Source organism: Enoplosus armatus, chromosome 8, assembly GCF_043641665.1.
Source record: "Enoplosus armatus isolate fEnoArm2 chromosome 8, fEnoArm2.hap1, whole genome shotgun sequence".
In the NCBI taxonomy this organism is placed as follows: Eukaryota; Metazoa; Chordata; class Actinopteri; order Centrarchiformes; family Enoplosidae; genus Enoplosus; species Enoplosus armatus.
In genome coordinates, this window is record NC_092187.1 from 986,375 (window position 1) to 1,001,234 (window position 14,860).

Genomic DNA, 14,860 nt, shown 5'->3' on the forward strand with positions numbered 1-14,860 from the left:
ATGTACGGAATACATCACACACACAGAGAGAGAGAGAGAGAGAGAGAGAGAGAGAGAGAGAGAGCACCGTGTTGTTGCCGGTGCCTCCGGTTGGCTGCGCTCTCCTCCTCCTCCTCCTCCTCCTCCTCCTCAGCACCGGACCGGATGGAGCGCGCCGTGAACGCGTGAAGGATGAATGAACTTTAAATCCGCTTTAGCAACTTTCACCCTCTCTCTCTCTCTCTCTCTCTCTCTCTCCCTCCTCCGCCGCTTCTCCTCTCCAGAAGCGAGAGACACCAGAGGGAAGATCTCCACAATGGATTTACTGCGATCACGATCCCGCTGTGAATGATCACACCTTTGCTTCCCCCCCACCCCCCCCGCCCCCTCTCTGTCTTCGCGGATGCTCGGCAGAGCGTCGTGAGTCGAGATGATGGCATCAATAGGGGAATTCGATCCTCTCAACACCAGAGTCCCTGCAACTAAAATAGAAGTTACCGTGTCGTGCCGGTAAGGTCAAACTCACCCTGCAGATACACACAGAAATGCCATTTTACATGCAGCAACTACATTTGTTTATTTTTATGTAACTGTCCTGCGCATTTGTGTCAATCACAAGACAAAAATATCTATCTATCTATCTCTCTGTCTATCTGTCTATCTATCTACCTGTCTGTCTATCTGTCTGTCTATCTATGCCCTTTGACTTTCTGATGCCCTTTGCTCTCAGGTAAATGGTTAAATCCTGTCAGCTGCCTCCAAAATGACCATTGATGTTCACAGACCAGCATGGTTGAGTATTAAGTAACGTCAGGTTATGTAGAAATATGGTCCGTAAATACAGTGATAATCCTCAGAAATGTGTCATTCGTGTTAATTGTATGACCCTGAAACAAAACTGCTTTTATATGTACCTGGATTGGCTGTTTGGCGGCAGGCTGCCTCGGCTGAATGGTCGGCTGGCTGACTGGCTGGCTGACTGACGGAGCAGCAAAACCCGGTCAGGGTTTTTTTTGCCTGCCTGCCTGCCTGGCTGGCTGCCTGGCTGGCTGACCGGCTTTCCAGTCCACGCCTGAATATTGAACAGCTATTGCTCTTGCACGGTCCCTCCTGAGATCAGCCAGAATTGAAGGGGCCAGACACCCGAGTTAGACAGCCCAAACCTGGGAGGGGGAGTGGGCCCAGATGGGAAGACAGATGATGAAGTTCTTTGTGTATTCAGTTCCCCACAAAGATTCAAAACAGCTAAAATTCAACCTTGGTTCTGCACAACAATGTATTGTAAATTTGTGGCATTTTCCATCTATTTTGCCTTAAATTAAAAGCTCTTTTGATACATAATAACAAATGCCACAGCTGGTTATCTTAGGTTAATATAAAGACTGGAAGTGGGTGGGGGGGGGGGGCAGCTAGCCTTGGCTCTGTCTGAAGGCAACCAATAATGCCTACCAGCACTGTTACAGGTAACTAACTATTTTAAGTTTATGATCTGTACAGTCTGTTTGTTTAATCCTGAAACTGAAGTGTACAAAATGACAAGTTGTGGTTTTCACAGGGGATTATATGCTGAACTAAATAGTCTAATAATAAGGGATTAAATAGACTTAAATAGTCCTGTACATCTCCCCTGTAATGAGCTTTAGAGGTGCTGGTAGGTGCTTTTTTTTCTTTCTTTTTTTCTACCTTTGGACAGAGCCAGGCAAGCTATTTCCAGTCTTTATGCTTAGCAAAGATAACCAGCTGCGATCTGTAGCTTTATATTTATCCCACACGAGAGTGGCATCAACCTCCTCATCGAACTCTCTGCAAGACGAGGAATTCTTGTATTTCCCAAAATGTTTAAAATGTTATGAACTTTGCTTCACTGTCATCTATGGTCAGTAATGTAAGCAGTCACTCTATATTTGTCCATATGGATATCTTCAAATGCTAACATATATACCATATACCATGCTATATATATATATATATATATATATATATATATATATATATATATGGTAGCATTTGAACGTATATATAGTATTGCAGTCACTTTGGTAGGCATTGTTTGTAGTAAGGAATTCGTTCAGGAACATCCAGGCAAATCAGTCCTTATATACTTCTTCTTCCTCTTGCTGAGAGTCTTCATCAGCCTTTGACTAGGGTTGGCAGCACAATATATATTCGGACTGAGGCTGAGACTTTGAGAAACACTCAAAAAAAAATGGAATCAGTGAACACATTGCCTCAAAACAATGAAAAGGGGCTGAAAGGATCCGTTTTGACCTGCACGTTTGCTGTTTCCACAGGAGTCTACTGGATGTGGACACATTCTCCAAGTCAGATCCCGGTATGTATGAACTCCTCACTGTCTGAAATGCTGCTATTAATGATATTAATTTCAATTTTGTGGCCAATTTGGATACTGAACTGAATATCAACTCTATATTCATGTATTTACAAAACTGGGAGATGCATTTGTTGCATTTGTATGTATTTCTACATGTTCTTTATACACATGTATTCTTCCTTACAGCAATAAAAGCAGTACGATATAATGAAAGGTGTTCTACCCCCCTCCCGGCACTGTTAAATAACCTCAGAAGGTCAGAGCTATCCATGGGTGACAAACAGAGAGAAGAGTGAGGGGGGGGGGGGGGCGGGGGGGTACAAGTACAAGGACCAGGCTAAGGAGGGACTGAAAAGTCAAGGTTGAAGAAAGGTCAGTATGTGAGGGAAGCAGGATGTCAGAGCTGGAAAACAATGGAAGGGTTAAACAGCCGGGAGTGTAGGGGAGTCTCTGCACCTGGAAATCCACACTGCTCTGTTAAAAGTTTTAGGAGTTCTTCCCTTTTGTCCAGCAGCCTCTGACCTGTGTGTGAAGTGTGGTACCTTCGAGAGGGAGCGTGACTTTCTCAGACACGTCACCCAAACCAGCCAGACAGTTGGGCTTTAAATTAGTTACACAAATCACAGCTGGAGAGTGCTGGAGAGTACACCTCACCCTGGTCTTAAGGCTCTGACAGTAATATCTGTGACTGGCCAGATGTGGAGGCAGCCGGAGAAGCGTAAGCTACATTCTCATAGACCTAAGCAAATGCGGTGAACAGTTCTCAGAGCTGCCTCTTTCTATATGCACCACGGCCGGAAGATGTTATTAGGAGAGACACTATTACCAGTTGTAACCTAAGTAACACGGACAGCACAGGCAAGATTCAGAGCTTTGTCGTGTGTATCATGGCAGCATTGCACGTTTGCAAAGTTCGATGTGAAACATTTGTACGTCTGCAGCTCAGCTGTGCAACAGTGATACAGTATTTGCAGAGCACTTTTGGACGTGCAGCGGGTACGCCAGCTGTGATGTGCAATATTAACAGCAAAGCGAACTGGGCACAAAAGAGATCTTTATTGAATATTTGTTAACTTCAAGACAAGTCGTCTTGTTTCACTCATTTCACAGCCGAAATAGAAAACTTAATTCTCATCTTAATAATTATGCTGAATAGTCTATAGATTCTGTGCATTAAGGAAATACTTCATTATCATCAGCTTTGACTGTGAGCTAAACCTTTGTTTCATTCCTACATTAAACTTTCTTGGGTCCTGACAGTCCCCCTTTTATGTTTCACACAGTATAATGGTATTAAGTGCCTCGTTTTGCATCACATTGTGAACCGCTGTCGGTTAACTGTGTGGTGGTGCGACGATGATGAGCAGTTTTACCCGTTTCACCGAGAAAGGAGCGAGCCTTTCCTGATACCGCTGTTCACGTGACCTCCGGGTCATAAAACAGGCTCCGCAGGACTCTAATGACACTAATGGAGAGTTAAGTCACAACTAACCAATTTATGACGGGACAGGCCCACATTCCAAAATGTGGCTTGGAGGTTCACAGCAAGACAGCACTGTGAACTCATGAGACGAGGAACAAAGCAACAGACCTGATCATGTAGCGTTAAATGCACACTAACTGATATGCTTGGTAGGAACTGTAAGAAAACGTATGAAGTTTGGATTTAACATGCTGATGATGGTGACGGTGCGGGGACAATATACCCTGGACTAACAGATTGTTTACGTCGGTCCGTTTTATCGAGAAAAGCGCCAGCCGGTGTGTTCAGACTCTTTGCAGAGATAAAAACAGTGCAGCATTTGCAAAACAACTGAAGTGATAGCCTGCAATAAGAGAAAAGCTGAAATGCCAATTCTGACTCACGGACCCGCTCCTTTTCATCCCTAGAATGCACATTCCAGTGATACAAGGAACACTGACCTGTATCGATTTGTATTTTACTATTTAATTTGCTCCAGAACTGAGACTGAATTAAGGAATTGGCTATCATTTCCCCTTTTTTAAGGGATCTTCTTTCTTTTTTACTCTGAAAGTTGAATTATTTAGTATAAATATTGATTATTTCTGATAGCCATAGTTGAGTGTCATCCCTCCACTTAATTTTGTACTCAATTTGTATTCAGGCCTATGCTACATATTTTTGGTGCTGCCTTTATTAAGAGGTATTAATGCAACAACTGACATGTTCGCGGTCACAGCTGCTCTCTCCAACCTTTACGACTGTCGAGTCTCAGCTGTTGGATATTTGGCAGCAAAGCTACATGGGAGCAAATGCCATGGCAGTAATGTGACAGCAGTTTATGACAGGAAGGAAGTCATTAACAGTGTGGGCGCCGCACAGGAGAGAGGAAACTGACCTGCTCAAATCAGTCGTTCTTTTTCCACTTCTCGTGAAAACGATTGAATCAAATTGTACATGCTTAATCAGCGCTACTTGTATGGCCGGACTGCAGATTGTGTACATGGTACATAAAGTAATTTCACAGGACAGCGAGAGCAAAAATACACAATATACAATCAGGTAAAACAGAGCTGAATGTGAATGGATCGCTCTATTCTGATGTTAATATCAGCACTCAGTAAATGGGTCTGCTGTACGTTATGACCCCACGTTGGTCTATAGGAGAGGGGAGTAACAAAACTAGATGAGCAGTATGAGGAGTCCGTTTGCTCAGTATTTCAATCTTTTATTGCCAGATACAGAAGCCTAAATATAACTTTATTGGGACTATAAAGGTGGGACTATTTAAAGAATAAAGAAAAACAGAAAAAAAAGAGATAATAGCGGGGCATACGTCAACACACACATCAGACCCTGCTGTTTTCACCAAAACCAAGGCCCATTAAAGTGCCTAAATTGCACATGTCAAGTCATGGTGGATGACAAATTTTCATCATTTGATCACTATGACTCATTATTAGACATAGGTCACCTGAACGCACCTCAGATGTGTTTTTTTTTAGGAAGACTCTAAAGCGTGAAACATTTGATGGATTCATCAATTAGTCAGTTGATAGAAAATGAATCAGAAAATCAGCAATGCGAATCGATGCCCACTTCCATCCATGGCTGTTATGCAAATATTAGTAGTTGGGTATATCAGGATAAACAGTTGGTGGGACTAATTCTCCAGTCGGGTGCCATTAAACCATTGCAGAAAAGAGGGCACAACGAGATGATATAATCAATGTTAATTAAAGAGCTGCAGTCAAACCTCAAACAAAGAAAACATGATGGAAATATGGCGTTTATGTTTGTTTCATGCATCTATTTGTGATTACTTTTGTATTGATGCATCAATCCACACAGATCTGATATTTTGGTCAGCTGCTGTTTTTAGTGTCATCATTGGAGCAGAAGATTCAGTGGACGTTTAATCACATGCTTCACGCACATCAATGCTTTATTCAAGTGTGTTTCCATTATCAATACACCAACTTTTCCACTTCAACCAAGCCTAAAAACTTTCTATGATGTTTCGACTTTTTGATTTCCGTCGTTTCCACAGGTGGGAAAGTGTGGATTTGATACTGTAAAAAGACCGCTTCCCTCCCTCCCTCCCCATGTTAATGACTTGTGAGCATTCGTGTCATCAAGACGGCTATATTATTACAGAGTTGGTCAGGTGAGGGCTAGCAAGACTAAAACTCTACAGCCATGCTAGCAGCTATATGAGGCTTACTTAGGCACAGTGTTGCTGAATGAAATGCTAACACCAGCATGCTAACATGCTCATAATGATAATAGTAGCATGTTGGTTATATAATGTTTACCATGTTCATCATCTTAGTTCATCATGTTAGCATGCTAAATAACAGAAAACACAGCTGAGGCAAATGAGGATGTAATTTGTTTTGCAGATATTAGGTCACAACACACAGTGTTTTTTAGTGCTAGATGGAAAGTGATCACTGAAGTTCTCACAATTCACCCTGGGGGGAACATTAATGTCTGTAACAAATTTCATGGTTGTTGAGATCCTCATGGTGGCACTGTAGGAAAAGTCCAGGGATCACCAAAGTCATTAGAATATATTTGCTAGGGACCTTGAATGTTTGTTGCAAATTTCATAGTAATCCATCAAACAGTTGTCAAAATATTTCACTCTGCACAACCAATGTCAACCTCATGGTGGAGCTGGAGGAACTGTCAGGGGATCACCAAAGTCAGCAGGATTCATCCTCTGGGGACCATGAATGTCTGTACAAAATTTTGTTGAGATATGTTAGTCTGGATCAAAGTGGTGGTTCAACCGACAGAACAACACCTACAAGGCAGGACGACGTCATTCGTCTGTGCCTTCCAAGACTGTTACAAGTCATTGTTGAAAACTACATTTTATGATGTGACAACGCTGTGGTAAAGGTCTGAGTAGGTTTAGGCACAAAACCGACTTGGTTAGGTTTAAGGAAAGATCATGGTTTGGGAAATGTCATGACCAAAATGGTGGACCGGCTGACAGACCGTCATCGCCATCCCCACAACCATGCCACTAGCATGGCTAAAAATACCGTGCATTGACAATAGAACACTATATCCATTAAATTTGGCTTTAATCACCTTGAATGATGGACTTTGGCTAACACGAGGAGTCCATATATATACTTGATATTCAAGCCACAAGTCAGATATATGAGAGCTTTCAGAAAATGTTTCCCAACTAGTGATTACAACGCTATTTACGTTGGAATCTCTCAATTAGGATATCTTGTGTCTGAAATGACTCGTTCAACACGATCTATATAATAGACACTCAATAGTTTACGGAATAGGGAGCAATAAATTGAAAATTTGGACGATCATTGTCATTTTGCGTCATAACTGAGAGCTGTAAAGTCACACAACTGTAATTTAGGAAATCTATGAAATGTGATGCATTTGCAATTGTTAGCAGAAATGTATGTACCTGCCAGACTTTGTTGTTTTCTTGTTTCTATGTTTCAGCCTAAGTTTTCTTTCTTCCGTCTTGTTGGGGTTTATTTTTCCCTCTGTTTCATTAATTAATCATTAATCATTTGTGTTAAAAAACGCCACCTTTTTTGCATGGAATCCTGTCTACAGATGTGCTTCTTCATCATCCCCATCATACCACACATCTACTGCCCTTTTTATGGGCTGGTGGCACTACAGCTGCTCTTCTCCATTTTATATCACTGTAACTAACTAAGTAATTGTTGAAACAATTAACATACTGTTTATCAGACCACAAATGAGACAAGAAGTAGGTTGGAGAAAAGATAGATGCCGGTTCTGGTTTCCTGATGGACAGAAAGCTTTATAAAGTAACCGCTAACTGCTGCTAACTGTAGCTTCCGTTAACTCAGTTCGCTCTGAGCACCAGGGGGAGTGTTGGTGTTTACACCGCCAGCACAGGAGCTTTGAACTGCCGGGAGGAGGAGGTTTCCAGTCCCGGGCTCCATGAGTCAGATGGTTAGAGTCAGCTAACTAAGAACGTAGATATAGATATATATCGGTGGCTAAGAGGACTGCTAGATGCACAGCTACCTAGCGAACGGCAGCTACAGTTAGCAGTAGTTAACGATGACTTTAGCAACAAGTAAAGCCATCTGTCCATCAAGAAACTACCTACCTACTTTCCGTCATAACAGAAAAAGCACTTTCTGTGAGACTTACTGAACAACCTGAGTAGCAGTAAAGAGTAATCCTGAGCAGAGCAGCCGAATAACTCAGACAGACTGAGCGGGTGGATGAGCGAGTCCCTCTACTTCGTGGGCTTGCTTTTATTTAGTTTTTTCTTCTTCGTGCTGTGCCCTGAGCAGATGACCACATAAGGAGATCTGTGCCTATCTGACGTCAGATAGGCACGAATGTAGAAAAAACCTTTGGAAACGGGGCGTTAAGAGCAGTCTGAAGACTGAGCTTTTGGCTCACAGGGATTACTTTTACATACGTTTACCTCATTATTTGGCAACTTTGGTTTAATATTAATATCCAACGTTGTAGCATTTTATATATATGACAGAAAATAAGGAAAAGCAAAATGGTAAAAGGTCCTCTTTAACTTAAGATCCACTTACTAGCTTTCGTTGGAGCTTTCAACCATATGTCGCAATCGTCATAAGCGTGTCTGTGTCCAAAATCCAAGATGAACTTTCACACTCAAGACCACACTTAGAGAGGAAAAACTGAGCTCCTGAAAAGTATCCTGCAAGTAGAGAGAGTCAAAAAGCCTGTGAGAGCCCACGAAGCTATGATGACGAGAGTGCATATTATCATGCAAGGTTTTTACAGGGATCAAAGCTAGTGATCAGTGACAAAAACTAAGGTACAGAGACCACAACACAGTCATGAAACATGGAAACACATTTGGGACTTGTGCAAAAATAGAAAGAAAGAGCAAATTAGAGACAGAACCCAAAAAAAAAGCGCCTCTACACTTTGATGGTACTTCATATCAGATAATACTTTATGATACCCAGTGATCCAGTTTGTGATATCCACTCTCATTTCAGTGCAGTATTGAATCCTCTGTTTTGTTTCTTACACCTGAGGTAGTCAGGGCTGTGTCCCTGATTTGATTTCCCATGCGATTGGAAAACTGGTACAAAGTTTTTTTGTTTTTTGTCCCCCTCTTTGGAGTTTTCGTCATCAACCCTTGCAAACACTTTTGAGCCAAAGGTGTGTGTGTGTGTGTGTGGGGGGGGGGGTCCGCTGTTGCATGTGTTTGCGTGTGTTGCAGCTTTTTACAAGTATGCGCCAAGACTCCAAAGCGAGACTCTGAAGCACTTCTCCTTATCTAATTTATTGATGACTCAGAGTTTGTCCTTGGGGATGTTGTATAACGTTGCCTGGTCATTGTGTAAATTAAATTTGAGTTTCTTCTACTCCATCAAATTACCTGGTGCCTCTCTGTGTCAGCCCACACCTGGAGGACGTATAACTTTGCAATCAATGTATGTTTTCGGTCTGAGGTGAAGAATTAGGAGGGTGGCTTCCAAAGAGGGATCTGTTATTGATGTTTTAAATGGACATGAATAAATAGAAGCAGTGGGCAAACAAACATCTTTCTCAGACTTGTCTCATTCTTGACCACTGGTCTCTTATAGTCTGTAGTCTTGACTGAATCCTCTTTTCTTTTTTTGCCTGTCCTGCCCAACGTTGCTGGTTAATCAGTTGTCAGTTTTTCATAGAAATGCAAATGTTTTTTTAAAGCTGCTGTAATCAATATTTTCACATCAGCAGTGGCTCTAATTACTACGTGTAATGTGTAAGGGCCAGTCATAGTTACAAACCCATAGAGGGCTCTCACCGGCTTCACAGCTCCCCCCCCCCCAGCTCTATGGAGAGTTTCAGCATCTTTCAGTTCATTGTTTGGGTTTCTTTCACAAGTCCAGTTGGCTGTACTGGGTGATTGAAGTTATATCACGGTTGGCTCACTCTGTGAACAACAGGAAGAAAACAGTATCAAGAATATTCAATGGGCCCTGTTTACCTTTTTGGTCATCTAGAGCCCATTTAGACTCTGACTGAAGTGGTCTTGACAACAGCCAATCACTAGTTGTCAATAGTTGATTCTACACTAAATGATATTTCGCTCACCAAAGACTGAAGTTATGTAAGCCCTTTAGGAAAGTGTTCATGCATGCTGTGTACCAATTTACGCTGTCAGTCAGTGTTTTAGAGTTTCCTTTTTCAGCGAAGAGCCTTTCATTCGCGACGCCGTTAGTCAGTTGGATTTTCACGCTGACCCCACGCACAACTCATTCCAGTCTTGACTTGAACATATTCTAGGCACGTGTGACCTCAACCGACAGCTCTCATGCATCTATCTCCATGAGCGAGTAGAATTCCTCCCCACTTGAACTGCAGTATCTAAGAAGAAGAATCTGTCTGAAGAAGATTACGGGCTGGAAGGAATTAATGTATCTGTGTGAAACATTCTGATGAAAATAATGGAATTCCTGACAAATCTTTCTTCTCATTCACAATAGCTGTGACTGTACGTCTTTGTGCTTTCAGGCACAGCTTTCCTGACACTGAAGTGACTCTTTTGCACTTCAAAATGCCTTATTTGCGGATCCAATTGCTCTTCAAATGTGATATTAAATTGACATGATCGCAATTCTAAAAGTAATAAGAAAAATCGCTGATGACATTGACTCATTAAAACTTTGAAAGCATAAGAGAGATCACTTAAAAAAAAACGGAGGTAATCTTCGAGCTGCTTCATGTTCTCTGGCTACACACTACTTACACGATCTATCTGGCTCTTTTATTTCTATCCAGCACCATCTAAACCCCTATCAGGCTCCCATATGAAACATCCCACTTCTCTTATGTAACACCATTTGCCGGTGGAGTACTAACAGTTTTCATCCATTAAAATCTGTAGGAGAGACGGCCTCACCGCTCCCACCAGTCCAGGAGCGTTTCAAATGAAACACAATTATGAGTAGTACATCAATTTTGATTATTCTTTGCAGTCTCTTGTTGCAAAGTAGCTGAGTTTATTACATTTTATACACTATGTGATACTTACTGTACGTTCATTTTGTTGTATCTGCTTGAGGTTTCTGACTCAGCAGCAGGTAGGAGTTCATGTTTAGTTATAGCACAGCGGGTGTGGTTTTAGTTTTGAGAGTGCGTTCCTTGTCCTGTTCTAATAATCAGTTTTAGTGCCTGCTGTGGTTTCAAAATGACTAATCTTCAGGATTATATTCTGATATATAAACTATATGATTACGGCTGATTTTATGTTATTCAGATTCAAGTTACTTTTTGGCCTTCTGTTACTTTTCTAATGCTGTGGCAGTTCTCTCTTCGTGGGGGGTTGCTGCTGTACGTGTTTGAGTGAACTTTTAACAGTAGGAAGATAAAGCAAAATGTCTGTTATGGCGCAAAAAGACAGACATAAGACATGTTGGAAGGCAAGGGCTTTCATTTTCTGTTCCTAATCTTTTCCCCGTCCACTGTGTACTCATTGTGATGACAAGTTCCAATTCCATGAGCAGGTCAATTATAATTTAGTGAAGGCTCAGTGGCAGGGGTGAATGAAAGGAAGGCCTGAGTCATACCATCAAAATAAAGGTCACTGGTCTCTAATTACCCCCAAGGTCTCCTAATGAGATCTGTGGAAAGAGTGAGCAGCCCCTGATGATCCACCCCACACCCACGGCATTTAATGGTCATGTTCATTCAAATAAATATTTATTTTTCTTCTTTATATTTAATTTACTCCACATTTATTATTTTTTTTACCGTCTATTCTTATGCATATTTCATTCACATTGCACATAAATTATGACACATAGCTTATATATATATATATATATATATATATATACATATATATATATTTTAGAGAATATTAATCTGTTGGTGCTTTTGTTTGGGTTGATAAAATATTTATACTGGTAGATTAATTATCCTGTTTTGTTTTGTTTGTAGTTTAGGTGGTGGTGTTTGTCTTCGTGCCGCCGCTTTGTTTCTAGAATGGTCTGATCAGCAATTATATATATTCCCCTTTGTGTTCAGTTTGTGAGCTCCTAAGAAGAAGGAATAGCATTAATGATGAACAAAATGTTCAGCTGAGCATGCAGTCTGCACCCGGGAAAGATGAATTATGTTACAGCATGCTGAAACATTTAAGTATGACGTCTGTCAATTCATAGAATAGATGGTCAATAAGAGGCTAATGTACTCCAAGAAGAAAAGAGTAATGGTGGCGACATATCACAGTGGATTTAGGGGAGGAAAGAGACAGTGGCATCAGTGTTTCTTTGTGTTGAAAAAGCGTATGACATATTAGGGAGAGAGGGGTTGATGATCAAATTACACTTAATGGATGTCAGAGGGAAAGTTTTCAATTGGGTTATGGACTTTCTAAGTGGAAGAGCTATTCAAGTTAAAATAGGTTCAGAACTGTCAAATAAAAGTGGGGAGCTAAAGTGCACAAGATGAAGTATACAATAAGTCTAGTTTCAGTATGTACAACATTCCCTACAATACAGTTCCCACTTTGAAGTTTATATTTAGTTATCGTGAACATTCATTTACAAAATGGCTTCAAATAAAGCGCCCAAGAAAGCCCCTATTGAAGACCAACATCTTCCCCATTTGGGGAGCAAGCTGGTGGAGCCCACCCTAGCGTTAGAGGCAAGCCGTGACACATCTACCGCTCACTTAGCCATAAACGACATGGGCAAAAAGATGGAACACCCATTTAAAAGACTGGAGGCGTGTACGGTGCACTAGCAGTGACCACGATACCCGGCCAACCCAACTAAAGCATCAGTAGCCAAAGCTGAATGCTACAAACAAGTCACTCCAGGACAAAGTCACATCGATCGTGAGGCGTGGTCCAGACATCTTGCGGGTTTGCAGGAAAAAGCCAAAGGTGGCCATCTTAATGGAAATACCTTGCCAACTTTATTCGTTTTGCATTGGGTTCAGAAAAATTCCCCTAATTTTACATTTCTGTTCGTGTGAGTGGTATTGCTCTTCTCTCTAACTCTTAGAAACAAAGTGAATGAGCCTAAATGTTTCTCTTGTCCATATTTTGAACTTAACAAAGGGCCCAAACAGAATTATCACCTGACTCTCACAGTTCTCCACAGCTCTTCTGAGCTTTTTAGTATCTTTTTTTTTTGTCTTTTTTTTTTTCTCTGGCCTGCAACTGTGCTGTTTTGATTGACTCTCACAGTCATTGGTGTCATTTCCAGCAGCAATGAGCAGCAGTTTTCAGTGAAAAAGCTCTAAAATCCCACACAGACAGAGTTAGTGACGAGCTGGTGAACATATGGAGCCTTTAGCAGCCAAAATAGACAGATATTTCCTGCAGCAGTAGGTGGAGATCAAAACAGAGCAAAAAGCTATTAGACTTACAATCCTCAGGTGGCTAATGTTGTTCTGTGTCTACTCGATGGTTAAATAAGCAACTGTTTGCTAACGCCATATTAACTTTACAAGATGATAATGTGTCAGTGTTGCGTAAATGAATGGTAAACAATCTCACTTATGTAGCGCTTTTCAACTTTCACAGTTCCCAAAGTTCCATTCACCCATTCGCTCACACCAATGGTGACCGAGCTGCCATGCAAGGCGCTGGTCTCCATCGGGAGCAACTTTGAACCCCCCAACCCGCTCTACCCTTTCCCTTTTGCAAAACAAACCCATCACCAGAATTTGATTTTGAGAATCAGGGGGGACCAGTGCCGTCTCAGTTAAGGGTGATGGGGTGCTCTTTGCTACTGTAGTATCGCTGTGTGATTTCAGAGCCTAATTTTCACAGAAAAAAGAAAACCCCTCCTGGTACCCCGCATCTCCCTATATTGGCTCCCAACTGTGCAGCTTTGTCATAGCTGCTCCGCTGAGGTTCAAGAATTGGCGTCAAAAGGTTCCAGGCTCTCTGGCCTTATCCCTCTCTTGGCAGCAGATCAATAGATTAGCGGGGATGTGTGCCCATCCCGCCTCACCTAAATTGCTGTGTGAGAGGTGTATCTGTGAGGGATTTCCGGCAGCCAAGCTCTTAAAACCAACCCCATTTTCTCCCGCTGAAATCTGCCCCCCTTCTTTGTCCCACCCAACTTCTTTATTATTCTTATTCCACCCTCCCTCCCTGTCCTTTCATATTTCTTTTTGGCCTCCTTCAGTCCTCCCTTTCCAGCACCCCCCGCTCTTACCTCACGACCACCTCTCTGTTTCACCTCACAGTGAGCAGCTTGTATTCTCAGCCTGCAAGTAAATCTGTGGCATCCTGTCAATGGGTGACCGGGCATTCCAAAAGCCACATTAATACATCCTTGTGTGTTTGACAGAAGTATCCAGAGTAGATTCATACATCGCCTAATTTCCTTTTCAGTGCCCCTGTATAAAGGGAGTATAAATAAATGGTAGACTAAAGCTAGCTAGGTATATTTGTAAGTACCTATCCAGCTAGGAAGTAGACTTGTCCTCATCCTACAGTACTTACACACACGTCTTTAGGAAAGCAGTTTCTTCTTTTGTGGTCTGATTTGTGGTCTTATGTAATATTAACAATCAGAGTTAGAATAGCAACCTTTTGCATAAAGTTGCATTCCTGGCAGGTATCCATTATTGCCTTATATAACAATTACGCATAGCCTCATATTAACATTTATCTAGGAAATCCTCACTAGCACTAGATATAGGTGTAGTAAATTTTAGTCAGTTATTTTGTACGGCTTTCCTTCTAATTTGGAGCAGTGTAGGTTAGCTATGTTAAATGATATTTACATGGAAGCAAGTACGTTGAACGTCGGGGGTGCCATAGACAGAGGGAGAAAGAGCTGAGCGAGGCAGCAACGGGAAGTAGATCTTATATTCTGTCTCCGTATCTTTTGTTGGAAGTCGGAAGTAGCACAGTAACAGTAAGTTTATATTTCTAAAAAGGGAGTAAAAATGGCATGTATTTTGAGTTACATTGAGAAGGTATAATCATAATGTACCCCTCATAATAAGGAGTACTAGACACTGGACTTGAACATAAACAAAAGCTAACACGTTCACCTACAGTGATCCATTAAAATTGTAGATTTGGCTGCTGAACTTTTTAAGCTAAATTC

At 41.5% G+C, this 14,860-nt stretch overlaps 1 protein-coding gene across 3 annotated transcripts in view; it reads left to right on the plus strand.

Annotated features, from left to right (window-relative positions):
* The first annotated feature begins 409 nt into the window (after positions 1-409).
* Positions 410-14,860, plus strand: part of LOC139288410 (copine-9-like) — a 56,638-nt gene continuing 42,187 nt past the window's right edge. For 2 of the 3 annotated variants that reach the window (XM_070909694.1, XM_070909695.1), the window contains exons 1-2: positions 410-489; positions 2,271-2,311. In XM_070909694.1, coding sequence (XP_070765795.1) covers positions 410-489; positions 2,271-2,311 — 121 coding nt within the window. The remainder of the gene's footprint in view (positions 490-2,270; positions 2,312-14,860) is intronic. The other variant, XM_070909693.1, reaches the window with a different exon arrangement.